The following is a 25776-nucleotide window of genomic DNA, read 5'->3' as shown; positions in this document are numbered from 1 at the left end:
CCCTGAGGCCCAACAGCCCTGGATTAGCAGGCCTGCACTGCCCCAGCTTGGACAAGCGTCAGTTTTTCCATTTCTCAGAGTCCTCTAGAACTACAAGGCTCAGAACGATGAAACACAATGAGAAAGAGTGGAGTTAAATCTTGAGAGCAAAGGCCACAGCGCCCACTGAATGATGTGTATCATTTTTAAAGATTTTCAGGCATTAATGTAGAGAGCTGAATTTTGTTGGCTTGAGATTTCCATTTTATTTATTATTCACTAATAGGCATAACATTAGAGGCACAGAAACCGGGTTTCTCATTCCTACCGGTGGCATTCTCCTTTCCTGGGACCTGAAGATAAATCCTTTTCCGCTGCCAATATAACCGTAAGGCTAAGCCTGAACATGTTTTTAGAAACTACAAATCCAGAGTCAAAGCTACCTACTTATAGGGAAAAAAGCAGCTACCCTAAAAAATTACCAGGCAAAACAGGTTTCTGCAGTGCAGAAAAGCAAATTCTGGACAAGCCCCGTGAGCTGGAGTAACAAGGGGAAGGGTCCCACCTGGAGTCTATGCTGTAGATACTGGGCTTCCAGGCTCTGGCGTGGGGAAAGCTGAGGATGCACACTGCTGGGCACAGCAGGGACCGTTTTCTGCTGCTGAGAAACTTCCTCCTGAAGAGCAAGGGGGATGAAAACATTTTCAGTTCTCCATGTGGCAGAAAGTTTCAATTCTTTGTTTAAGCACCTTGGCAAATGTCCAAGAGGAACTCCAACTCTGTAAGACATAATACTCAAAGCTTTTCACGGAACTAGTAGGCTGAGGGTTACGTTGCAGTGAACGATTACCTAGTCTACTACAGCAAAGGAGGCCATGACCTTCATGTGGGCATCAAATGCTAGAATATCCTTGATGCACTGAAAATAGGCTCAAAATAAAATGTGTTGGATAAACAGCAATATTTTGGGGTCATTTTTAGCATAACTAATCCACTTATAATATGTAATCAAGTGATATCAAAACTAATGGCAGTGAGCTTTGCATTTATGTTACTATTTTTAATTTGTGTGTGTGCTGGGGGGGAGGGGAGTTCAATTACATTATAAGAAGTCACTCATGTAAAACCTGCCCTATGAACCAACCATAGCTTGAGAGTGTCTCCACCTCCTTATGGTACTAATCACCTGGGACCAGTGTGGATGGGTCTAACCTGTCAGTGGCAGGTGGCAGCAACAAGGAAGCTTCCAGGCTGTGAGCTCTCCAAAATGACCTGTTTGCTCTGGGACTCCAGTCAGTCCTTGAAGTGACATGACACTCCTTCAGGACAAAGTCATGCCTCATACTCACGGAGCCTCTGTGGGAGGGCCCGGAGCACCAACCTGAGGGCAACTGCCGGTGAGGCCCTGGAGCTGAGGAGCAGCGGGTGGCGAGTCAGGGCCTGCCTCTGGCCCTATTTGTTCATACAGTAGCTGCACTTTGTTCAGCTCTAGGATTCCTTTGGTTCTGGCCAGATTCTGAAGATGTTGTCTAAATGCCACAATTCCTGAAGCAGAGAACAACGACCAAACAGTTTAAATAAAACACAAGGCCTTTCAGTGACCAGAGGTGTGAAACAAACATGGCCACAACCCCCCTCAGGCCCTACAACAGGAGAGTTTTCCGAGTCACGAGAGAGAGCGGCCAGTCACCTTGGGTGAGGGAGGTGTCCGACGCCCTTCGGCCCTCTCTGAAGCTCACTGGCGACCTGTTGTGGGCCTCTCGCTTCTGGGAACTCAAAGCCTGCATGGCTGGGTTGGCAGGTCTCAGGCTGATGAAGGGAGACGTCATGCGTGGGGAGGGCTGATTGGCTAACATGAGGTCCTTAAGGGAAGGGTTGTCCTCCAGAAAGTTCAGGTCCCTCTGAACAGACCCCATATCATACTCAGAGTCCACACTGTCAAGGGAGGGGTTGTCACTCATGGAGAAAATTTTCCCTTTAAGAGAAAGAAAAAACCAAAAACACCAAAAGAGATAAGACCAGCAGCAAACAACGTGGGCTACACAGCATAACGAGCCTGAGTTTGCACAGCTACACCTCCTTATCTACAATCTTCAACCAAAACACCTTTCCAGAAACGTTTTACATGTCAATTTAATCAGCTTCGAGTAAATTTAGTGGGGTAAACTGTGCCCGTAAGATCTCTGCCACTCCAAAGCAGCCAGAGCTCTTGGTGGATCACACAGCACTTCAGACGGATCTTGGCAGGTGGGGGAGCTGGCTCAGAGCTATTTCATTTTAATCTTTGGTGGCTGCCGAGCAGACCTAATCCTATAGCTTGCTGAATGTGGTCCGTAAAGGAGTAAGACGTAGGCAGCATTCTAAGAAGTGGCGGCATGACTGCTTCTTGGAGACTGGAGCGGGGGGTCTGTGCTGTGACGACTCAATCCGGGGCTTACTGGGTCTCCTACCTGAAGCAGGCACCACGACCAGCTGATTGGTCACTTCTGAGAGAGTGTGCCGCCTCTGCCCACTGCGTGTGGCCTGGAACACATCGAAGGCCTGACTGGGGTCTTCCTCAGCCTCTCCCTCTGCCTCCAGCCCCTCATCGATGGAAGTCTCCATCATGTTGCTGGGCAGCGACTGGCACCCCTTCCTCACCAGGACAGGGGGCACGGGGTCCAACAGACAGCCGTTTACCTGAACGTCAGTGTGAGAGGAAACTGTCAGCTGCTGTTCTGCTGAGACGTTAAAAAAAACCCACACAGGAAAAAATGTCAAGACTTGTGGCAAACTAGAAATTAAGTAAAATATTAAAAATGTGCATATTTGTTACTAGCGACAACATGTAGATTACACTACAGCTCTCAGAGACAGAAGCCCTGTATGACCCACACTGGCACTGCCTCCCACGTCTCTCTGAGTCATCATTATTACAATAAACAATTTTTTTAGTGGTTTCCAGATGAATAGGGATATACGAGCTTGAGGCCTACCAGTTATTATTACTTTTCTTAAATAAGGGAAACGATGAGGGGGAGGATGAGATAAAAAACAAAAAACGTGCATGGCTCATAGCTAAGAAAAAAGAGCCACTAGCATTCTTCTAATTTTCAACCACAAAACATTCTGGAAGGTTCGAGACATACTTTGTTCAGAATTTAAGTACCTGCCCATTTGATTTAGTCTTTAATTAGTTCTCTGTGCCTGGGGAATGGAAAAAAGAATTCTTTAAAGACAGACTGATACCGCAAAAGGGAGTAAAAAAAAATTGAAATGGCACACAGCCAAAGTCTTCCATTATAGAACAACAAATGACTCACAGCCCCGAAATTCCAGCAGAGGTTAATGAGCACCAGTGCACTGAATTCTCTCTCCTCCAGCAATACACACAGTATCTATAGCTCCCATCCCACAGGGTGAGCTCAGCACAGCTCCCAAGCGAGCAAGAACTCTGCCCTCCTCTGCCAAACGAACCACCTACTGCAGGGAGAGCCAGCAAAGGGGTGCTGTGGCTGCGGGTTCTCCTGGCTGGTCAGAGCCCCAGCGAGGAGGCAGTCATTTACTTCATTACCGTAACTGCTCCCCCATGGAAATCAATCCGTTTTCTCCTAGGAACAGCTGCTCAGGGCCAGCCAGGCATAGGACGCGGGGCTCGCCGTGGTGCTCTCACCTGGAATAGACTGGGTAGACCTCTTGTTTCCTCTGGAAGCACGAGAAGCTCATGTATGTGAGAGGTGACGTGGGGCACCCCAGTGCCAGGCACAGGAAAAACTTTCCTCTAATGGCAACCAATCTGAAGGCATTGCAAGGCCCTTTATTTGGAGAGGGAGATTGTGGGTGACTCAGGGCTTTGTTTGCTTGGGGGAGGGGACGGTTAGTCCATAAAAACTGTTCTGGGGCTGCAGCCACCACTTGGATAAGGTGGCTAACGCATGACAGGGTTTTAAAGTGACAAGTGCACATTTAACAGGAAGAGTGGCAAATGCTTTCTTCCTACACTAAGACCAATCTTCCCCATATGGCACCAGAAACAAAAATTCTGAAATCTGGCCAGTGACTCTCATGTTCCCCTCCGCCCTTCCCTAGGCGGGCGTCCCCTGTCTGGACACTCAGTAGTTGTAGGAAAGAATGGCTCTTGGGGAACTTAGCTTCATACCTGTGGGTTCCTTAACTATCTACTAATACAGTTTTCTGAGAATAGCCAAGGATGAGTGAGTGAGTGATTGTTAAAAGATTTTATTTGAGAGAGAGAGAGAGAGAGAGAGCGAGAGAGCGAGAGACGGAACACAAGCAGGGCGAGTGGGAGAGGGAGAAGCAGGCTTCCCGCCGAGCAGGGAGCCCGATGCGGGGCTCGATCCCAGGACCCCGGGACCCCGGAACCACGACCTGAGCCGAAGGCACATGCCTAACGACGATGAGCCACCCAGGTGCCCCCTCCAAGGATGAATTAGAAATGAATAAAGCAACAGAAAGAAGACTGGTACTGAGTAAATATCTACTAAGCATCTTCACACCTTTTTTTTTAAAGATGTTATTTATTTATTTGAGAGAGAGAGCACAAGCAGAGGGAGTGGCAGAGGGAGAAGCAGGCTCCCCACTGAGTAGGGAGTCCAATGTACGGCTTAATCCCAGGACCCCGGGATCACGACCTGAGCCAAAGGCAGACACTTAACTGACTGAGCCATCCAGGCGCCCTGCATCTTTACACTTCTATAGCTTGTCAAAATTTTATTAGATATTTCTTACAGTATAGCCTTACAACCAGGTTATTTTTTTCCTAATAGAGAATAGTCATCTTTTTTGGAGTACTCAAAAGACCTGGCAGTCCCCCTAAATTTACATTCTTTTCTTAAATTCTCTGCTTATAAATTATCTCCTCCTCTAGACTGTAACAGGAATGATGTCTTTCATTTAAAAATGTCTGCTGAATTCAATTTCATCCTGGGAAACAATGATCTGGTTTTGGTTTTTCAGATGCTGTTTGATGATGATTAAATCAGAAAGCACTGTGGGGGGCCCCCCACTCAGACATAGTTAATAGGTGTGAACACCTTCAGCTGTAAGTTCACTTCCTGAAATAGGTGATAGTCATGCCACCCTTGCCTGCCAATTTATCCAGGGTCTTGATAGAACAAATTCAGCCCCAGGATTTTGTGACTGAAATATTAGGCTGATCTACCTATGTGACCTAAGCTACCAGAAATAAGATCTTTTCCTCTAGGAAATAATCTAGGCTGACTGTAAATTACAGAACTTCAAGATACATGGGTGAAATGGACATTTTACAATACATTGTTTTTGTCTTTCCTTAAAGCTCAACTGATCACTTTTTTTTAAGAGAGAGTGTGAGCGTAGGGTGGGGGGTGGGGTGTGTAGAGAGAGGGAGAGAGAATCCCAAGGAGACTCCCTGCTAACCACAGAGCCCAACGCGGGCCTTGATCTCATGACCCTGGAATCAGGAGTTGGACACTCAACCGACTGAGCCACCCAGGTGCCCCTCAATCACTTCTAGTAAGAGACCTCACTGCAACAGGCAATACACGTGAAGAAGTTAAACTCTGAGAAACTCTGCTATTGGTTGATTAATACCCGAGTCTACCACAAAATACAAGATTCTAGCACAAAAGACTGGTAGATAGTTATGGGTTGAATGTCTGTGTCTCGACCCCCATCTCTCATCCCACCTCCTCCACCACCAGATTCATATATGGAAACCCTCAGCTGCAGGGGGACTATATCTCGAGACACAGCCTCTGAGGCGTAGTAGTTAAAACTAGGATCACAGGGGTGGGACCCTGACCTGGTAGGATCAGTGTCCTTATAAGAAAAGATACCAGGAAGCTCCCACGCGCGTGCTCTTGCTCGCACTCACTCTCCCTCCCCAAGTGAGCGCAGAGGAGACACCACGGGAGGAGGGAGAGAGAGAAGGTAGCCCTCTACGAGCCAGGAAGAGTGTCCTCGTCAGGAACAAAACCGGTCAGAACCTCCATCTCCATCTTCAATTTTTAGCTTCCAGAACTGTGAGAAAATATATTTCTGTTGCTTAACCCCCCAGCTTATGGTATTTTGTTATGGTGGCCTGAGCAGACTGAGACAGTAGGCCAGTGCACAATATTAGCCAGTGACCTTGGAGGCTAAGAATGTGTCTTATTTCATCTGTACCCTCAGTGCCTGGCAAGGCGGGCATGTACCAAAGAGGTGCAGGCTCAAACCTCAGCTCCAGCACTTCTCAGTGAGCTGTTCAACTTCCGTAAAGCTCAATTTCTCTCACGTGTCCAGTGGTTGTTTGGGAGGATTAACTAACATATCGTATCTCTTATTATTATTTCTTGCCCAAAGAGAATGCTTTATAACAATAAAAATTTTAAAGGCAGGAGAATAAAATTATGCCATTTTCTTTTGAAACATTTTTTACCACCTCGAGGAAAATTAAAAGAAACAGATAACCAGATGAGGAAGAAAGACCTGGATATCCCAGTTCTAGAAATTTATCCTAAGGAATTAATCAGAGGTATAGTCAAAGATTTAGACCCAAGGACATTCACCTGAAGCACATTTAAGGATGCCAAAAAATTAAAGTACCTGATGTCCAGAAATAGTAATTAAATAAGGGTACATCTAATACAATATATTAGGCCGCTGTTAACTTATGCTTTCAGATTTCATGATAGGGGAAAAATGCTCATGATGTTGTATTATGTAAAAGCAAGATACAATATTACATATAATAGAATATAATTTTGTTTTAACAAGTCTACCTACTGACTGAGCCACCCTACACTCACCTACCCACCCATCTATAATCTCACTTTTAGGAAACATGCCAAAATATGCCTATCTTTGGGTAGTGGGATTATGAATAATTTTTTTCTTTATCCCTCTCTGAATTTTCCATGTGTGATTATGACTGGTTTTATTTTTTAAATTATAAATTAAAAATTCAAAGTCAGAAGTAAGTGTTAATCGTCTCCCTTTTACAAAGCCTTAGAGGTATATCCTTTTCAGACCTACTCTTATTTAAGAGGAAACAGACCTGGGATACTTTTATTTTCCCAGCTCAGCTACCCAGCTATGAAGGAGCCTGGGAAACCCTTTTATTATTATATATATATATATATATATTTTAAAGATTTTATTTATTTATTTGACAGAGAGAGACACAGCGAGAGCAGGAACACAAGCAGGGGGAGTGGGAGAGGGAGAAGCCGGCTCCCCGCCGAGCAGGGAGCCCGATGCGGGGTTCGATCCCAGGACCCTGGATCAGGACCTGAGCCGAAGGCAGACACTTAATGGACTGAGCCATGCAGGCACCCCTATAATTTCTAATACAATGTTAAAAGTGACTAAAACGTCTGTGTGTGTGTGTGTGTGTGTGTGTGTGTGTGTGTGTAAAACGCATTATTCCTATATCCAAAGGAAATGAAGACACTAACTCAGAAAGGTATCTGCACGGCTGTGCTCACCACAGCTGAGACGTGGAAACAACCCGGGTGCCCACAGATGAACGGATAAACAAGTCATGCTGTACACATAATGGAATATTATTCATCCATGAAAACTCTGCAAATCCTCCCACTGCAACGACAGGGATGGATCTTGAAGGCATTACGGTCGGTAAATAAGTCAGGGCAAGACAATACTGTATGATCTCCCTTAGATGTGGAACTGAAAAAAACAGAACAGAACCATGCTCACAGAAAGAGATCAGCCTTGGGGTCACCAGAGGCGGAGGGCAGGGGGAGGGGGAGTTGGAGGAAGGTGGTCAGAAGGCACAAACTTCCAGGGTAAGGTTAGTAAGGACCGGTGATGTGACGCATGACACGATGACCGCGGCTCTGAATGCTATATGATGGGACAGTTTTAAGACAGTAAATCCTAAGAGTTCTCATCAAAAGGAAATTTTTTTCTTTTTTCTTTTCTTCTTTCTTTTCTTCTTACTGTATCTATACAAGAAGATGGATGTTAGCTGAACCTACTGTGTACTCATTTCACAATATATGTAAATCAAACCATCATACTGTACACCTTAAACTTACACAATGATGCATGCCAATTATTTCTCAAAAAAAAACTGGAAAGAAACTGACTATTCTCAAAGAAACCCTTAAAAGAGAAAGATTGCCCCTATAGGGTTTGTGCACCTGCCCCCCCCCCCCCACATGGTCTGTCACTTGGGGATCTTAGTTCCTCTCAGAGTTGGGTGACTGTCTCAGAAAGGTGGTAGTTTTGGAGGAACCCCAAACCAACGTTTCAATGCAGACTCCCTAAAGGATTTTACTGACCGTTTTAAGATTTCTGGGAAAAAAGGAGAGGCAGATCTCTGATGGACAATACCTGCCACCAACTGGGAGTAGAAATGAATGAACAATGCATTCATTTAGGAAGCATCTTTTAGAAGACAAAACGGGGGTGTCCCGGTAAATGCGAGTGAAGCACCATGAACAATGGAGCTGTAGCTCTGATAGCTTGGTGCATGTGCATTTATTGACAGGCCCCCAAAAAGGAGGTCCTTCGGAGGGAAAAGGGACCAGCATTTTTCCTGGCAGCAACGAAATGGTCCACGGCTAAGCCCAGTGGATGTGCATGGCCTGGCCGAGTGCCAGTGTGGGTGGCCGGGTCTGGGTCCAGCGTGGCCCTGCTCTTCCTACAAATGCAAATGCCCCATCTAGCTACTGCCTTTATCTTTCACAAAATCATTCATTTCCTGTCTGTTTCCTAGTTACAATAACAATCACAAGCTTTAAAAATAGCTTGCCCTATATAATACAGCAGACAGTACCCAATCTGTGTTTCAGGCCTGATGCCCTCACAGATAAGGTTTGGGCAGAATGCATTTTAATTTTTTCAAGGGAATTAGATCCTAAAAATAAATGAATTATGTTGTCCCAATTTATAACTAAATTTCTAGGTGAGAATGTAGAAGTCGATGAGGTGACTGAACTACCTATAGGCAACCACAGGCAGAGAAAATGGACTGTCCACAGGGAGCGGCCCCGTCCTCAGGACCATGGACACGAACTCCTCACCGTCAGCAACTCAGCCTCACACCTGCTTGTGCAGCCTGGCCTCAAGCTGCCTTGACTACAGTTTAGCTAAACACATTACCCAACCTCTGAATCAGCTCTACCTCCAGAGCTCCCTGTTTCACTTACCCTCCCAATCATCTAGGCTTAAAATACTGGTATGAGTTTGCACTTTGTTCCTCTGGACCCTAATATTCTATCAATTTTAGCTGCACAATCTCCTTGATATCATCCCCTCCTCTGCAGCTTCCCGAGCGCTAACCTAGCCCTCATCATCTCCCCTCTGGACACACTGCTCTAAGCTTCCACTGTGCCTGTCCCCAGCTGTGGACCTTCCAGGCTAATTTCTGAAGCACATCATGGATTTGAGGGCTTCCTTAACCAAAAACCTTCACTTGTTTCCTACTGCACTGAAGAAGTCCCTGTGAAACCCTCTCTTGATGATACTGGAATACATTGCTCCGCTGAGGACTGCAGCCCAGAGACAAAGCCTACATTCTTGGGCTTGCCATTCAAAGCGAAGCTATTTATCTTTACTTATCCAACCAACTCCCCTTCATCTGCCCTTTTCCTCACACACACACTGAGCTACTGCTCTTAGATGGACCTAAGTTTCCCTGACGTTTGCTTGCTCAGACTTTTACCTCCACCAAAATACCATCCACCCTTCACTTCCCAGCTCTGACAGTTAACCCAGACATTCCTGATCAAACCAGCCAAAAGCAACCTCCCCTGCTTCCTTCCAGGCTTGCAGCACTTTGATTTATATTTCTTTAAGGCACTGATGATATTTATCCATTCATTCATCGCCTGGCGCATTGTCTTTAGTTATCCATCATGTCTCCTCTACTAGACTATAAACTTGAGGCAAAATCCATGTCTGAGTTATCCTTTTATTACCTAAAGAGGCTAAAAAGACAGGAAACCAATACTGAGTGTTTACAATGCTGAGAACCTCACACACGTTATCTCAATTAATCCTCCCGAGTCTCACAGAGTTGGGTGTTCTCATTTTACAGAACACAGACGTTCAAAGCGGTTAGTCACCTCACCCAAGTTCACAGAGCTGGTGAAGAAGAGAGTCTACTCTGAACATACTCCAAGGTCTGCCCATTAATACGAGCCTCCGGACACCACTTGACGCTAAGTAGATAAAACATGGATTAATAAGCATCCCTTAAATGAGAGAGGCTGTCATCTTCTATGTATTAGAAGCCAACTTCATGCAGTACACAAGGATAAACTTATCTCCTTTATGTATACTCAAACTGGACAACAAAACAAAACAAAACAAAAACACTGAACTGGGGCGCCTGGGTGGCTCAGTCGGTTAAGCGTGTGCCTTCGGCTCAGGTCATGATCCTGGGCTCCCTGCTCAGTGGGGAGCCTGCTTCTCCCTCTGCCCCTCCCCCTGCTTGTGCACACTCTCTTTCTCTCTCTCAGGTTAATAAAATCTTAAAAAAATCTAACCACAAAAGGCGGCCCATCACTTCATAGCTGCAGCACACGCGCAGAAAAGAGGCAACAATAACATACAGACAAAGCCCAACTCAGCACAAAAATTCCATTTTTGTTTTCAGAATTACAATTTTTTTTTTTAAATCCCACACCTATGAGGGATCTAGAAACTTGAAGAGGGAAGGGACTGGTTAAGTAAAGGGAAAGAAGGATTTTGGAAAGGACATACGAGGTCTGACGAGTTAGGCAGCAGCTGTGACAGTAAGGCGGCGACGAGAGCCGAGTTTAGCTTGGGTATTTCTCTCAGGTCTTCTGCACAAGAACAAGCCACTCCTGAGTGACTTGAGGAGATGACAAAGGTCAACAAAGCCAAAGTACAACACCTGTGGACCAAAGTGAGTGCCCGGCCAACCAGTACACTCGAGTCTTTCCAACACGTCTGTACCTTTGGCGTGTCGACACACTCCTCTTCCATGAATGCTGCTTCCGCCGGGCAGCCAGACGCCGGGAATGAAAAGGCCTCTACGTTGGACGCCGGAGGGAGGAGAGCGGACCGCATCAGCCGCATGTTTGGTGAGTGCACGGTCACTGGGAGCCCCACCGTCTGTGCCTGCAAATGTGGCGAGAACAGTTTGGGAACATTAGTACTTTCTATACAAATATACAAAATTGTTGGAATAAAATAACTCTTCCTGGTACAATTAAAGAATAAGTTTTATTTGTTGGAACCCCAGAAAAAATTTGATAAAAAATATATATGGTATGGATACTGATGTGAACCAGTCTCAGTTTCATTCCTGTTCCACAATGAGGTGCCTAACTTTCACAGAGACAACAAGAAAGCTGGTCTCTGTAAAGAACCTAAGAATGCTGTTTTTTAATTCAACAAACATATATTGTCTATATCCTTAAATATGGCACCATGGAAAGCTATAAAGAATAAAAAAGTTCCTGTGTCTTCAGAACTCAGAACTGAACCGGGGTACACACACACAACTTACCCAGAACACAAAGTGTACTGCACTTCGTTTTTCTGGTGGGGTGAGATGGTGTGTATTTCTTGACAAGGGTACATGTGCAGAGAAAGACAAGAGAGGGGGTAGCTACTTGGAGGTGACAGGAGTGTCCTCCTTCCCACGAGGTGCAGAAACTGAACACAGCCTGTTGGCCCAGTGGAAAGCGAGATGCTCATTGCCGAGCAACTTATGTTCCTGAAGTCAACCTACTGTAGAAAGCTCCAGATGGTTTTCAGCCCATTTTCATGTCTTGTTTGTTAAGAACGCTAAGTAAACAAACATTACAAACTCTTCTTTTAAAAAATCATATGGGGGTGCCTGGGTGGCTCAGTCGGTTGAGCATATGACTACTGATTTTGGCTCAGGTCATGATTTCAGGGTCGTGGGATAGAGCCCCAAGTCAGGCTCCATGCTCAGTGGGGAGTCTGCTTCCCCTCTGCCCCTCCCTTCACTCCCATTCTCTCGCTCTCAAATAAATCTTTAAAAATATAATAAAAAAATCATAACAGAGAATCTTTCTTTAGGACAACTGGTAAGGATTCGATTTGATGTTTTTTTGGGGGCAAGGATTGATTTTAAAGATGAAACTATTGGATAATCCTTCCCTCCCATCAGATGTTTTTTGAACATAATGGACACTGCCAAACATTTGAAGGAATATACTAGTGTCTAAAAGGCAGAGGCATGGCCTATTTTTTCCCTACTATAATCACGTGAAGGGACATAAGGTGGTAAGTTTTAAATTCAAACAAAAAGGAACGATATTGGTATGATTTTAGCTTCTCTCCTCCAGAGACCTGGGTGTGATTCCTGGCTCCATCCCTCACTGTGAACTGCCTAACCTCTGAGTCCTGTTTTCTTTACCTAGAAAAGGGCACAATGCCTATTACACAGTGAAGTTAGGATTACAAAAGGTAACATGAAAGGTCCTTCACTCAGTAATGTTAATTCTGCCCTTCTCCTTCCTTGTAAAGTCGTGAAAAGATCACAGGGATCTAATACAGGAATTAGTCTGCAAATGCATAATTTTGTTCTCAGATATTATCTAATGATTCTCTGCTAAAATTTTAGGTTAATGGTCTTTGACGATAGGGGGTGTGTTAGAAATAGACCTTATATTTGAATATACTTTGAATATATTTAGAATATGCTTTATGTTTGGTACATTCCAACATTAACATCATTAGATATGCTGCGTGAGATAAGGAATAAAGTAGCATTAGCCAAGTGTTGGTATCATATGGGTGGTAAAAACAGAAAAAAAGTACACTGCAAACGATCCTGAGCATGATAAAGAAAAGGCTTTTCTTAGATCATCATTCCTCACACTTATTTCCTGGGCCACTTTTGAGACTAAACAACTTTTTTCCTTTCAAGCATTAGTCATGTGGATTAATTTTTTAAGTCCTCATGTCACAATGTAAAATGTAAACTTCCTAATAGGGTATATTTCATGCATTCTTTTTACCCTTATCATCAGCTTTTCAATCAAAGGATAAAGTTGAACTTTAATTTCTGGTTCCTAAATTTATTAGGCTGCTCTTTGTCTGCGAAATAATTTAAATTATTAGGGAAAAGCATTATTTAAAGATACTGCACTGGAAATGAGGTACTAACATGATAACTAGGGTGTGCTGTTCCTTCTCAGTCTGCGTCTTATTAGCTGTGACTTTTTAAATGGCAGGATCATGCTATGCCAGACCAAGCGTTACACATTTTCCTTGACAAATTTCACGTCCAACCTGGACTACAGCAACAACTTACTGTGAGCTTGGTATGGTAAGAGGAGGAACATATTTTATTGTGACAACCACTTCATAGGAAATAGGATGGTAGTTTTTTTTTTTTTTTTTTTTTTTTTTAGGATTCTTGCAATCACTGAAGGGATTAAAGAAGTCTTTTTGGAACAAGGTTGGGTGAAAATATTCAAATGGCATGCTCGGCACTATAGAGTGGACTAAAGAATATGTTATTTTAATACACAGATGGATGATTAATATCCCAAGGAAGCAGACTTTACGAGTTTCTTCAAGAGTGGCAACAGACAATGCTCATGTCCAATTGTAATGGTTTTTATTTTATTTATTTATTAAATATTTAATTAATTTATTTATTTGACAGAGAGAGAGACACAGAGAGAGGGAACACAAGCGGGGTGGGGGGCGGGTGGGAGAGGAAGCAGGCTTCCCGCCGAGCAGGGAGCCTGACCGGGGCTTGAGCCCAGGACCCTGGGATCACAACCTGAGCGGAAGGCAGACGCTTAATGACTGAGCCACCCAGCAGCCCCAATTGTAATGACCATGTATTTATCGTCTTGAATCTCTTCTGATTTTGTGCTTTTTAGAATAACCATTACAATGAAAATAATGTTTTCTCCTATGGGAGAATCTTTACTGCTCCAATAGGAATATGCTGGTTATGACAGACTTGTGTGTCTCCCCTCAACCCCACAGTCTGTATGTTAAAGCCCTAAGGCCCAGTGCAGCTGTCTTTGAACAGAGAGCCTTTCAGGAGGTAATTAAGGTTATATGAAGTCATAAGGGTGGGCTCCCAATCTGACAGGACTCGTGTCCCTCTAAGATGAGGGTGAGACACCAGATATCTCTCTCTCTGCACATGCAGAGGAAAGGCTATGTGAGGGCCCACTGAGTAGGCAGCTGAGAGTTCTCACTAGAAGTTAATCTTGCTGGCACCTTGACCTTGAACTTTCAGCCTCCAGAACTGTGAGAAAATAACCTTTTATGATTTAAGCCCCCCCAGTCTGTGGTACCCTGGGGCCAACTATACAATGCTTTTTCTAATAGCTGTAGAGGGCAACCTCTCATCAGTGATTAAAGAAGTGGGATGAGTGTTTCACTCTTGTCTACTTACAGTTGATAGAAACTTGGAGCAGAAGGGCTAGCAGTTAGGATTCATGAGAGAAGGCATGACACGAATTTCTTCTAAATAGTTGTCTATGGTCAACTAGAGGGAACATTTCTTGCATAGTATATGGCAAATGTAAGTACTCTAAATCATTCTGAGATAGGACTCTCACTGTTTTCTAAGTAGTAATAATGGGTACTTTCTCACTAGACCATACATTCTTTAGGGGCAGGGACTATTTGCTGGGGACCTCTGACGCCACGGTGGCAGGGACTGGGCCTGGCGCAGAAGTGCTCTGTTTGCTGAACTGAGCTGCTGGTATAAGTTACCTAATTTTATCTTTGTAGCAAACTCATGAAGTAGATATTGATATTTCCATTTTATATTTAAAGACAATGGAGCTGAGAGAGGCTGGCTTGCCAGTCACACAGCTCCGTATTGAACCCAAGGTCCATGTGATTCCACAGCTCATGTGATCTTTGCATGGGATTACTCTGCTTCCCCAATTTCCTATTGTTATACCAACTAACACGTGATCTGCCACTTCTTTAAGCCAATAGCAGAACAAAGAATTAAAGAGAGAAGGCTCTACTGAAACTAAGTGCAGAGAAATCTATTTTTTAACAAGTTCAACAAAACATGAGAATGTGAAATCTCATAGGGAAGGGAGCATCTTCTTCAGCCCTAGTGCCTGCTACCTTAGCATCCAGAAGGCACTCTAAAGAAGTCTGTGAATGAACACTGAAGACTTCCACTTGAATTAGATACATTTTTAAGTCCCAGTAAGTAGCTTTCTATGACAACTTAGGCCAATGCATAAAATGAAAAGAATTCATGTGGTGCTTGGTAATAAAAAACAATTATCAAACGTTAAGAAGCCATGTTATACATCTGAACTCTCAGCCAAATTAAACATAATTTGAGCTTTCCTAGGGAATCTGCTTCAAGCTTAGATAAGAAAGGCAATCATGTGCAATAATAATATGCATGTGCCCAGGGTCGATCATTTACGTAACCCGTGCCCTCGCCTGTGTACTACGAACAAGAATAGAGAGACTTGGGAGGGCAAGCCTGTACAGCACTGGGGGCTTTCCTGTTTCCTCTCCTTCTGCCTGGCAGCATTTTCCAGAGGGAAGGGGTACCTCTACAGCTCACTTTTACTACTCCGATTGAGGAATTCTCATTTTATCCCCCTCCTCTCTTGAAAGCAATACCATTCAACATTGAAGGATTCTAACTGCTCAGAGATACTCTAATCTGGAACTTTATCTATGCATTACTCATATTAATATCAATATTCACATTATTTTATATATTAAAGTGTGTATAACAGTGTATACCATTTGCCTACTAAAATCGAGATACTAATTTTGTTGGTCCCTCCCCCCGCAACGTGTTCTATAGAAGCCAATGCAAAACTCTAGTAAATCCTATAAATTTTGTAAACTGCCAAACGAGAAATACAAAGTCAGAACTTCTCAGCTCTTCCTTGCCCTTGGAACAGAGTAAAGCACTCACAGAAGTGGATGGAAATCCTAATAGACTGTACGCATGTACCATGCCTCTTTCTCAACCTCTCTGCAGATGATTTCCCACCTCCCGTCAGCCTCAGCCTCTGTCCTGGCATCCAGATCCATTCTTCGTGTCAAGCAACCAAGTCAGTGCCACCACTTACTCTCCCTCCTTCGGGCTCGAGAAGAGAGTCACCTCTAAAGCACTGTTGTCCCTTGCTCCCCAACATTTCCTTCTTACTTTATAGAATCAACATGTATAGGGCACATTCGAAGTGCTGCACAATTATCAACTAATTCAAACATCAGAACAGTCTCTAATTTTCCTCATTTTATAGTTTGGGAAACTGAGGCACAGAAAGACCTAAGGTAACTTTTTGAAGGACAGGCAGCAGGAAAGGGCTGAACCTGGGGTTTGCGCCAGAGCACCTGCGTTAACCACCGCTGAGTCCATCCAGAGTCCACCCGAGATGATCTGGGCTCATCCACTCCATTCTGCTCCCACCAGCACCGTGTTAGTTCAAGTCTCCAGTATTTCTCAGCTCCTCACTGCTTTCCCCCAAGTTCTTCTCGTCCCTGTCCAATCTACCCTTCCTGATGTCACAGATTAGTCAGCCTAAAGCCTGGATGTGATTTTATCACTCTCCTGCTTCTGTCTCCAGTTGTTCCTCAGTATTTCCTGAATCGTAAGTAAAAAGTCTCTCCTTTGGCTTTCGAAGCATGGCTTCAACTTACCACGCCAACTTTTTCATTTCCCTGTGCGCTTCAGTTCAGTTCCCTACACTTGCCCACTCAGCGCTTCTGCTGCCTACGTACAATGCCTTCAACCCTGCTTCTCCCTGGCAAAGGCCCATACATCCCTGAAGATCTGAGCTCTGTCGGAAATGCTAACCCTCCCATGAAGCCTTTCCTAGGCAGATGTGTCGCTCTCCCCTTTGCCCGTGGTTCTTCTCCCAGATTTATCTTTCTCTATTTTGAATGATGGTTACTTATGATGATGTCTTACTTTGTTTTTATACTGTCATGACTCTGAGGGCCAAGTCCGGGTTTTATGTGTTTCATCCCCTATCATGCCTAATGTAGAAGCTTGCATACAGTAAATCTGCAGTAAAAATTCATTAAATGGAATCGAGTGTACAGGCTAGTGACATTAATTCCCACCATAAATCAATGATTAAAAAATGAGAAAACTCTTAAAGAAAAAAAACTGAAATAAAATTAATCCTTAGAAATAGGAAGATGCAGGGGCGCCTGGGTGGCTCAGTTGGTTAGGTGTTTGCCTTCGGTTCAGGTCATGATCCCAGGGTCTTGGGATCGAGCCCCACATCAGGCTCCCTGCTCAACGGAGAGTCTGCTTCTCCCTCTCCCTCTGCCTCCTCCTCCCCCCTGCTCATGCTCTGTCTCCCACTCTCTCTGTAAGATAAATAAAATCTTAAAAAAAAAAAAGAAAGAAGATGCTAAAACATTTGAGAATCTAGGAAGTGATGGGCAGAAACTTTACAGAAGAACTGCGTGTAGAGGATGAGATCCTAACCCCCTATTGTACTACAAGATGAAAAATGTGTCAAACATGTGAACAGGCACCTGCAAGATAAGACCACTGGCTAATGCGGCGTTACCTTGGCAACTGTTTGTTCAGCCACGGTGCTAGGCCGCCGCTGGCGGGCATCGAGTCTCTGCTCCACGGGAAAACTGCTCCGATGTGATTTCAGGCGCTCCACCAACAAGTAATAAATGGCAGCAAAGTGGTTATAGCTCTTGTTCTGCAAAGACTGAAAGAGAAAACAAGTGCTGAAGGCAGAGAAGCATAAAAGCCAGTCCAGTGATCTACATCTTTCTGAAAAAGGAGGGCAGAAATCATGACAGAGTCACGAACAAAGTGTGTCTAGAACAAAAGCTGTTCCAGAATTCAGAAGAACAGGGAGTTCTGAGTTTTTAGTGCTGATTACACGAAGGCTGATGCCCCTAAGTGACTGGCCCGTTTACAGTAACAGGCTCCACCTGCTTTTCTGTGTGCAGGAGGGACGCCGCTGCTGTCTCATGCGTAGGTCCCCAGTGCTGCCCATGGTCCCCTTGTTGTGACTATGGTGTAAGGTCCGTTACAACCTGGGCCCACGGGCTCGAACTCCACAACTTTGGCACAAGTCCAAACTGCTGCAAACTCTGAAATGAATGATTAAAGTCTTTGGGGAAGTTTCCGGTGATTATTTGGGCTGGAGAGCGACGTTTGGAGGCCGAGCTGAGAGACACTGTGTCTCCGTTCTTAGGTAACTTTTTCCTCTTGTTTTTGCAGTCCCACCCTCTTGAAGCCTTGAAAATAAAGTTGCTTCCCAATTTTTCACATCCCTCGCCAGCCAGCTTTCCCAGGGTACTAGTGGAACAGAGGAACAACTGCTCTTGTGGCTTCTAATTCAGCCTAACCGTCTGCCTGGGCGCTGTGCAGGGCGCTTTGGGTGCAGAGCACGCACGACAGAAGTCACAGCCCATGGGGCTGCCCTCCCAGCGGCCCTTCGGGGTCTGCTTCACGGCCGAGGACAGAAACACGCCGCTGAGCGTGGGACAAACAAAGCAGTAGGGCCAGTCTGGCTTGGCTCTCAGCAGCACAGTTTGGAGCACTGTAAGTTCACAAGAGGCATTTTGTATTCTTTCTTGTTATGCCTCCTCTGTAAGAGCACTGTTGGTTTTTTGCTGTTGTGGAGGTAAGGAAAATGTGTTTCTCCTAGGAATATACGCACTACTAATGGACAGAAATAAAAGAGAGGAGGAATTTCCCAGGCTCACGACCCTCAGTTCTACGACCGAGAGTACTTCCAAATCTGGAATCCACCTGTTTCTGCCTTCTCAGCTTCCCCAGCTCACAGCCTACACCCCACTGGCTTTCCTGTTTCCTGATCGGCCCTCAGCCTTGTTCCCTAGCTGTACATTTATATTGCATATAAACTAGCTTATGACCTGGATAAAACTTCATGCTTTACCTTAGATGAAATTTTCTACTTTGTATTTGTTAAGTTTTCATCTTTGTCTTTTCCCCATCCTATATAAACTCCACCTCTTGAATTTTTTGGCAGATGGGGCAAAGGCAGGAATTCATATATTGAATAAAAAAGCAAACATGAAATAGAGTCTGACTGTAATCCTCAGGGAAAACTGAACAGTATGCCTAGGTGTTGGGGGTGGCTGTGCCGGAAGACCATCAGTCAAATCTCTGATCACTTTACCTCAATGGTTTTCTGCTGATCTATTCCAAGGCTGTGCATCAATCGCAGAACCTGTTCATTAAATTCCCCAATGGATGGTTCATTTTCTTGCCCTTGTGGATAGAGAACAGGTCTCTGTACAGGAACTTCTACGAGCATCCATTTATGCTCCTTGATTTGAGCTATCGTTAGCCGTTTGGACGGGTCTAGGACCAACATCCTTCGAATAAGGTGCTCACAATCTATGGAAAACACAATGTTACAAAAGTCATATAAATCACCTTGCACTTCAGGGTACTGGCTTGACTCATGTGACTCTGCACAATGGCATTAATCTCTGTATCCTCCACAATGTCCACTGGAAAGCAGAAGGTCAAATGAATAAGTGAACACATGAAAGCCAGTTGTACTGATCAGATTCCCATGGTGAATGTTGACACAAAAGTAACCACCACTGAGAATGAATACTTAAGAAAATCAGGAGGGTGTAGGTCTGCCCAATTTTGTGCTAAATGAACCTTTCTATTGAATTTCTCAAGTGAAAAGATCTAGCCACAGACTTAGATTCTGCTGAAGACAAAAGCAAGCCTTCTCCTAGAATGAGCATCATACACATGGAGCCCCAGTCACTTCTGAGGCTGACACACCAGAGGCTACGTGTGTGAGGCAAGAGCTCTCCAGAGGACCGTTGCTCTTCTCCTGTCAGTGCAGCTGAGAAAAACACACATGAAGCATTAGTTACTTCTGATTATATTACAAAAACTGCACTGCTGTGACTTGGGCACCAACTTATTCTCGGAGCGGACATCATGCTCTCTACCACCCCACAGAAGCTAGCCTCATACCCTCTGCTATGTGCCAGGCACCATGCAAGCTGCTTTACACAGATTACTTCCATTCATCTTCACAGCGCCCTTACCAGGAGCCACTGTTCTTCCCATGTTGTAGCCTGAGGACACGGAAGCACAGAGAGGGGACATAACTTGTCAAAAGCAGACTGCCAGTAAGTGGTGGACTCAAGATTAAAACCAGGCAGCCGGGCTCCAAGGTCTATGCTCTTAACTACCAGAACTTTATTTCTACCATGACTAGGAACGAAAGAGTTAAGGATGACCACCCAAACCTGAGGAGGAAACGTAGCTGAGCAACAACCCAGCTGGTTGTACGTAACAAGCTAATCCAAGTCAGGCTGGGGCCAGGGCACTGCATCTTAATCCAACAGCTTCGCCAGTTTTTAATTCAATTAAAAAATGTAATTTTGCAACTTCTCACCAAAAGATATAGGAAAACTATTTCACAGAGTAAAATGGTTGTGAATCTATCTCCAAAGTGCTTCTCTAAGTCTAAAATAAACTGGGGACATTTATAGACCCAGAGTACCTGCGAAGACTTGCTGTTCTTAACCTGGAAAGCTTTCCGTTTTCAGATACAAGTAGGAAGACTACAGCTTCTCCCACCTACACGGAGGGGCTGCTTACTTCTGTAGCTCTTCAAGGGGCTCAGTCACTTTGTCTGGCAGCCAGACTCTTAGAACAAGGGGAGCCTTTGCCGAGGCACTTCACTCGGAGCACAAATTCTATAAAGCACAAGTATAAGACAAACCGGTTACCTTCTGACATGAAATAAGGAATCCGGAATCTTCCTTCTAAAACTCTCTGCCTCAAAATTGGAAGAGTCGGTCCATCAAAAGGCAGAGCTCCACAGACAAGGACATAAAGAACAACTCCCATGCTCTAGGGTAGAAAACAAGGCAGTCACTTTTCCACTGAGGACTTCAAACACTCTTTGTTTTCCTAAACATCCCCAGGGCCCTTAAAATCATACGGGCTGAAAAATTCCTGTTTGGATTTACTACTTTCTCAGAATTTCAAAACAACACAAGACAAAGCAAAACTAAAACTCTGACTACTGCAATAAAATATCCTATAATAAATACTCAAAGATCTGAATTTAATCATTTTGATTACTACTTAACGTTAAGTTATGGCCGATATTAAAGTAATAACATCTGTCCTTAGACGTTCTTTCCTAGAACCTAATTCAAAAATGCTCTAATTACAGTCCAGTGGACAGGGAAAGTATGAACTACTACCTATGTGTTAGGTACCAAGAGCTTCAAAGACAGGCCAAAGTACCAGTTATTACCGTTAGAGATGCATTTAACACAGCAAAGGAAAGAAATACCCAAATATCCAGCTGTGGTCCTTCATACTGCTGCCCTTCAAAGACTTCTGGGGCTGCATAAGGGGGGCTGCCACACCATGTTGCCAGCAGTTCACCACTTTTAAAGAAATTTCCAAAACCGAAATCTATTGGAATGGAAATAAATGTTACTTTCATCTATGCTCTCAACTATACTGAATTTCTTGTAGTAAATTTTACAATATGCTGTATCAACAATAGCACTGCTATGGCATCCGTCTTGTGCTGTGTCTGCAGCACTGAGCACAATGTCTAGAAAATATCAAGTATTCCATAAATATTTGTTGAATGAATATAAATAAATCAAGTTTTCTTCTCAAAGAGAATGAGTGAGAGGTTGGAAAAAGACTTTAGAATCATGTATTTTTTTTTCTTTAAAGATTTTATTTATTTGACAGAGAAAGACACAGCGAGAGAGGGAACCCAAGCAGGGGGAGTGGGAGAGGGAGAAGCAGGCTTCCCGCCGAGCAGGGAGCCCGATGCGGGGCTCAATCCCAGGACCCTGGGATTGTGACCTGAGCCAAAGACAGACGCTTAACAACTGAGCCACCCAGGAGCCCCTAGAATCATGTATTTTTTTTTTTTTTTAAGATTTTATTTATTTTACAGAGAGAGACACAGAGAGAGACAGAACACAAGCAGGGGGAGGGGGAGAGGGAGAAGCAGACTCCCGGCTGAGCAGGGAGCCCGATGCGGGGCTCGATCCCAGGACCCCGGGACCACGACCTGAGCCGAAGACAGACGCTTAACGACTGAGCCACCCAGGTGCCCTAGAATCATGTATTTTTAAGTCTATTGGTGTAGACAACCAACTTGAATTTGAAAATCTTAGAGTTTCAATTACTCCATGATTAAGCGCTCTCCATCTTTTTTTTTAATTAAAAAAAAAAATCCTTTTTTCAGTAAGCTCTATACCCAAATGGGGTTTGAACTCATGATCCCGAGATCAAGAGCCACATTGCTTTACCGACTAAGCCAGCCAGGCACCCCAAGAGCTCTTTATCTTTTATAGTCTATAAAGAAACAAATGAGTGAATTTTTAAGATATTTACCTAAACACAACTGAGTGACTGGCTGCTCTTGCAGCCATTACCCAGAGTAGCAAGATATATTTTATACCTTTATTTATACGTTTTAAAGCAACTGAGTATAGTGTTTCTTAGGTAACAATTCTCTAAGCGTTGGCCTACACATTCTGATTTAGGCAGATATGCATCTGAATAGCTCACTAATATGTGTTGGCTCTCTGGCCCGCCAGCCACAAGCCACCTATCACCAGTATCACTTATTCACTCATTTATGGAGTGCAGTGGCATTATACCTCTAAACAGTTAATGATCTTCCTTTTATGACATTAGTCATACTGAATCTACAGCTTTGATAGACAGCAGGCTCTTTGGAAACACTGTATTCAGATGCTTTCACTATGCATGAAAATTACAGAAGACAAATTTCAGTGAGTTTTGGTATAAATGCAAGCCTGTACCCTTTTGCCAAGCTCTATTCTTACTGAGGAAACAAATTCCTATTATTCTGTAAGTTATACGAATACTGTCTTCTGTTGTAAACACTGCTGACAGGACACTCCTTAGTAAACTGGCTCTACTCCCAGCTAGTATACGGTGCTGCATGGATGGTGAGCTTCAAAAGGTGTCCTAAGGGGCACCTGGGTGGCATAGTCGGTTGAATGCCCAACTCTTGATTTCAGCTCAGGTCATGATCTCAGGGTCCTGAGATTAGGCCCTGCATAGGGATCAGTGCTCAGCGAGGAATCTGCTTGAGATTCTCTCTCTCTCTCTCCCTTTGCCCCACCCGCTTGTGCTCTCTCTCTCTAAAACAAATACATCTTTAAACGATAAAATAAAAGGTGTTCTAAGAGGACTGGATCGAGTTGCCAGTGCCAGACTCACTGGCTATGTGACTTTGTATCAGTCTCTGTGAGCCTTGGCTTCCCTATCTGTCAAGTTGAAATAATAAATATCTGTAGTCCCCAAGTTGTGAAGATCAGTGAGTTAACATAAACTCACACTCTAGTCACACCTTGAGACTACGGCACACAGTATACTGTAGGCGAAGCATTCTCCTAGCTCCCGGACACACCCACTGGCGGCAAGCAGTAGCGACAGTAAGAGGAGTCAACATCCCCAGCACCACAGCCCTACGGCAGAGTACAAACTCTCAAGTTAGGGAGAACTAGAGCAGAGTTCCACTTTTCCCACTTTTCTAGCTTCAGGTTTCCTTTGTAGATTATTTAACTTCCCGAATCTAAGTTTTTATATCTATAAATGTAGTGATAATCCACCTACCCAGACAGGATGCCGTGAGGCTTAAATGAGATTAAACATGTAAAGTGCCTGGAACATAGATGTCAAATGTCAGCTCCCTTCTTTCGTGAAGCCATCATTATCAACTACCACCTTTCAGAGAAAAAGGTTCTGAGAAAGTGTACAGGAAGGGCAGAAAAGTGTAGAGAACCCTGAGGGTTCAGAAGACAAATGAGGGTGCATGTGGGCAAGAGCCTCAGACACTGTCTATACCTGGTGGAACAACACCATGCTCTGGTCCTGGCATCCAGGAGTAGGAGGCAATGAGAACCTCTCCCTTCATAATGGGACCACAGCTCAGTCCTACACTCCGCTTTCCAAAAGGACTGCCAGAGAGGTCTCATCTTCTCAGGTCCACCTCCATGACTAACCACTCCTATGACATCATAACCCACATGTCCTTATTGATGCACATTTTTAATTTTCTAGAAAAACTATACTCTCAAATGAGTCAAGGACTATATGTTCAAATAACATTTGAAGAGGAAAATGTTAATTTCACTTACATAGAGAAGCACCAGAAGCTCTAGTATGTGTGTTTGGAGATCCTGAAATAGGTCCAATATTGCTCTATTTAAACCATAATCACAGGATGAGTTTTAGGTCATGCAAGTTGAGGATACCCTCCAAATAACACCATAAAGTTTTAATGTCTCAAGAGCTGTTTGGCCTTGAGACTCCTCCTCCTACAATTTGGCCTTCCCTGGACTCTGGTGGAAAGTGTCATCTCAAAGGAGTGACGGGGCCTGGTGGCCTGGCCTCCTTACTACAGAGGCTCTCACTGGTATGCCTCATAGGCAAGAAGAGAGCAAGAGCTAGGAAAGCACAGCTGTGCCTATGGCAGCCGTCTCAACTGTGGCTTTACATAACTAGGACAAAGAAGATGTCTGTTAACTTCCGAGGAGAGTGGTATTAAGCAGTCTGTTAACTTCCAAGGAGAGTGGTATTAAGCAGTTCTTCAGTTCCCGACAGGAGGAACTGAAGAAAATAAACCAAGAGCCAGTGGCAACATTAAAAGAAATGCCAAAAGACAACTGGGTTCACTAAAGCTATTACAGTAGCATATATGCAGATGCCTTTATTATTATTATTTTTAAGTAGGCTCCACATACAGTGTGGAGCCCAACGTGGGGCTTGAACTCCATGACCCTGAGATCAAGACCTGAGCAGAGATTGAGAGACGCTTAACTGACTGAGCCACCCAGGCGTCCCCAGATATCTTCTATAACCTTGTCAAAGCATTTAAACATTGTATTTGTAATCATATGAGGCGGGTTAAGGAAGACTTTGGAGTCATGACGGTAGATTAGGATCAAATCCTGGGTTGTCCACTTAGCTTGGGCAAATGTGTGATCTTGGGCAAATTACTTCTTAGAGCCTTGGTTTCCACATTTGCAAAATGGGGACAATATCTACACTTCATCAAGTTAAGTTACAACGAATGGGTAGACAAGTAGACTTATAAGTAGATATTATATAATGCTTTAGGCATGCTATTGAAACATACTGAGTAAGCAACCCAAGAGGAAAAGAGCAATTCTTCTTACTATTTTACTTACCTATTTCCCCCATCAGACTAAATTTCTTGAGAAGGGAAGGGAGAAATGATACATATCTGTACTCCCAGCACTTAGCATGTGGGCTGTAGACAACAGTCATTCAATAAAGGTTTGCTGAATGACTATGTTGTCATCTCTTTTGTAAGTGCTTACTATGGGCCAGAAGCTGATCTAAGCTTTCTAAAGAGGATTTCTTCTTAAAAACCCTATGAGGTATCCTTATTTTAGGAGAAAGTGAGGATAGAAAGTTAAATATCTTTGTAAAGACTGAAGACCTGGAACAGAAACCACGTGTGACTACAGAGCCCTCCCTGTTAGCCACCACCTTTATGTCCTTCCCTGGCACCGTGATATGCAACTAAATATTTTTGAACAAGTTAATAGTTGTCAGGTTTAAGAAGTGGCAATGGAAAGGCACTTAAAAAAAAAATGAAGGGAGGGAAATCGGAGGGGGAGACGAACCATGAGAGACTATGGACTCTGAGAAACAAACTGAGGGTTCTAGAGGGGAGGAGGGTAGGGGGATGGGTGAGCCTGGTGATGGGTATTAAAGAGGGCACGTACTGAATGGTGCACTGGGTGTTACACACAAACATTGAATCATGGAACACTACATCAAAAACTAATGGATGTAATGTATGGTGATTAACCTAACATAAT

The 25776-nt window shown here is 44.0% G+C and overlaps 1 protein-coding gene across 1 annotated transcript in view; it reads right to left on the bottom strand.

Moving 5' to 3' along the window:
* The window catches only part of SIK2 (salt inducible kinase 2), a 122334-nt gene that overhangs the window by 2118 nt on the left and 94440 nt on the right, over nt 1-25776 (bottom strand). The window contains 9 exon segments of the mRNA XM_027578207.2: nt 545-655; nt 1361-1524; nt 1670-1954; nt 2430-2658; nt 10888-11052; nt 17454-17606; nt 19053-19273; nt 20641-20764; nt 21216-21340. Of these exon segments, the coding sequence (XP_027434008.2) occupies nt 545-655; nt 1361-1524; nt 1670-1954; nt 2430-2658; nt 10888-11052; nt 17454-17606; nt 19053-19273; nt 20641-20764; nt 21216-21340 (1577 nt within the window).

Source organism: Zalophus californianus, chromosome 11 (genome assembly GCF_009762305.2).
Source record: "Zalophus californianus isolate mZalCal1 chromosome 11, mZalCal1.pri.v2, whole genome shotgun sequence".
Lineage (NCBI taxonomy): Eukaryota > Metazoa > Chordata > Mammalia > Carnivora > Otariidae > Zalophus > Zalophus californianus.
This window is presented reverse-complemented; position numbering and strand designations above follow the sequence as displayed.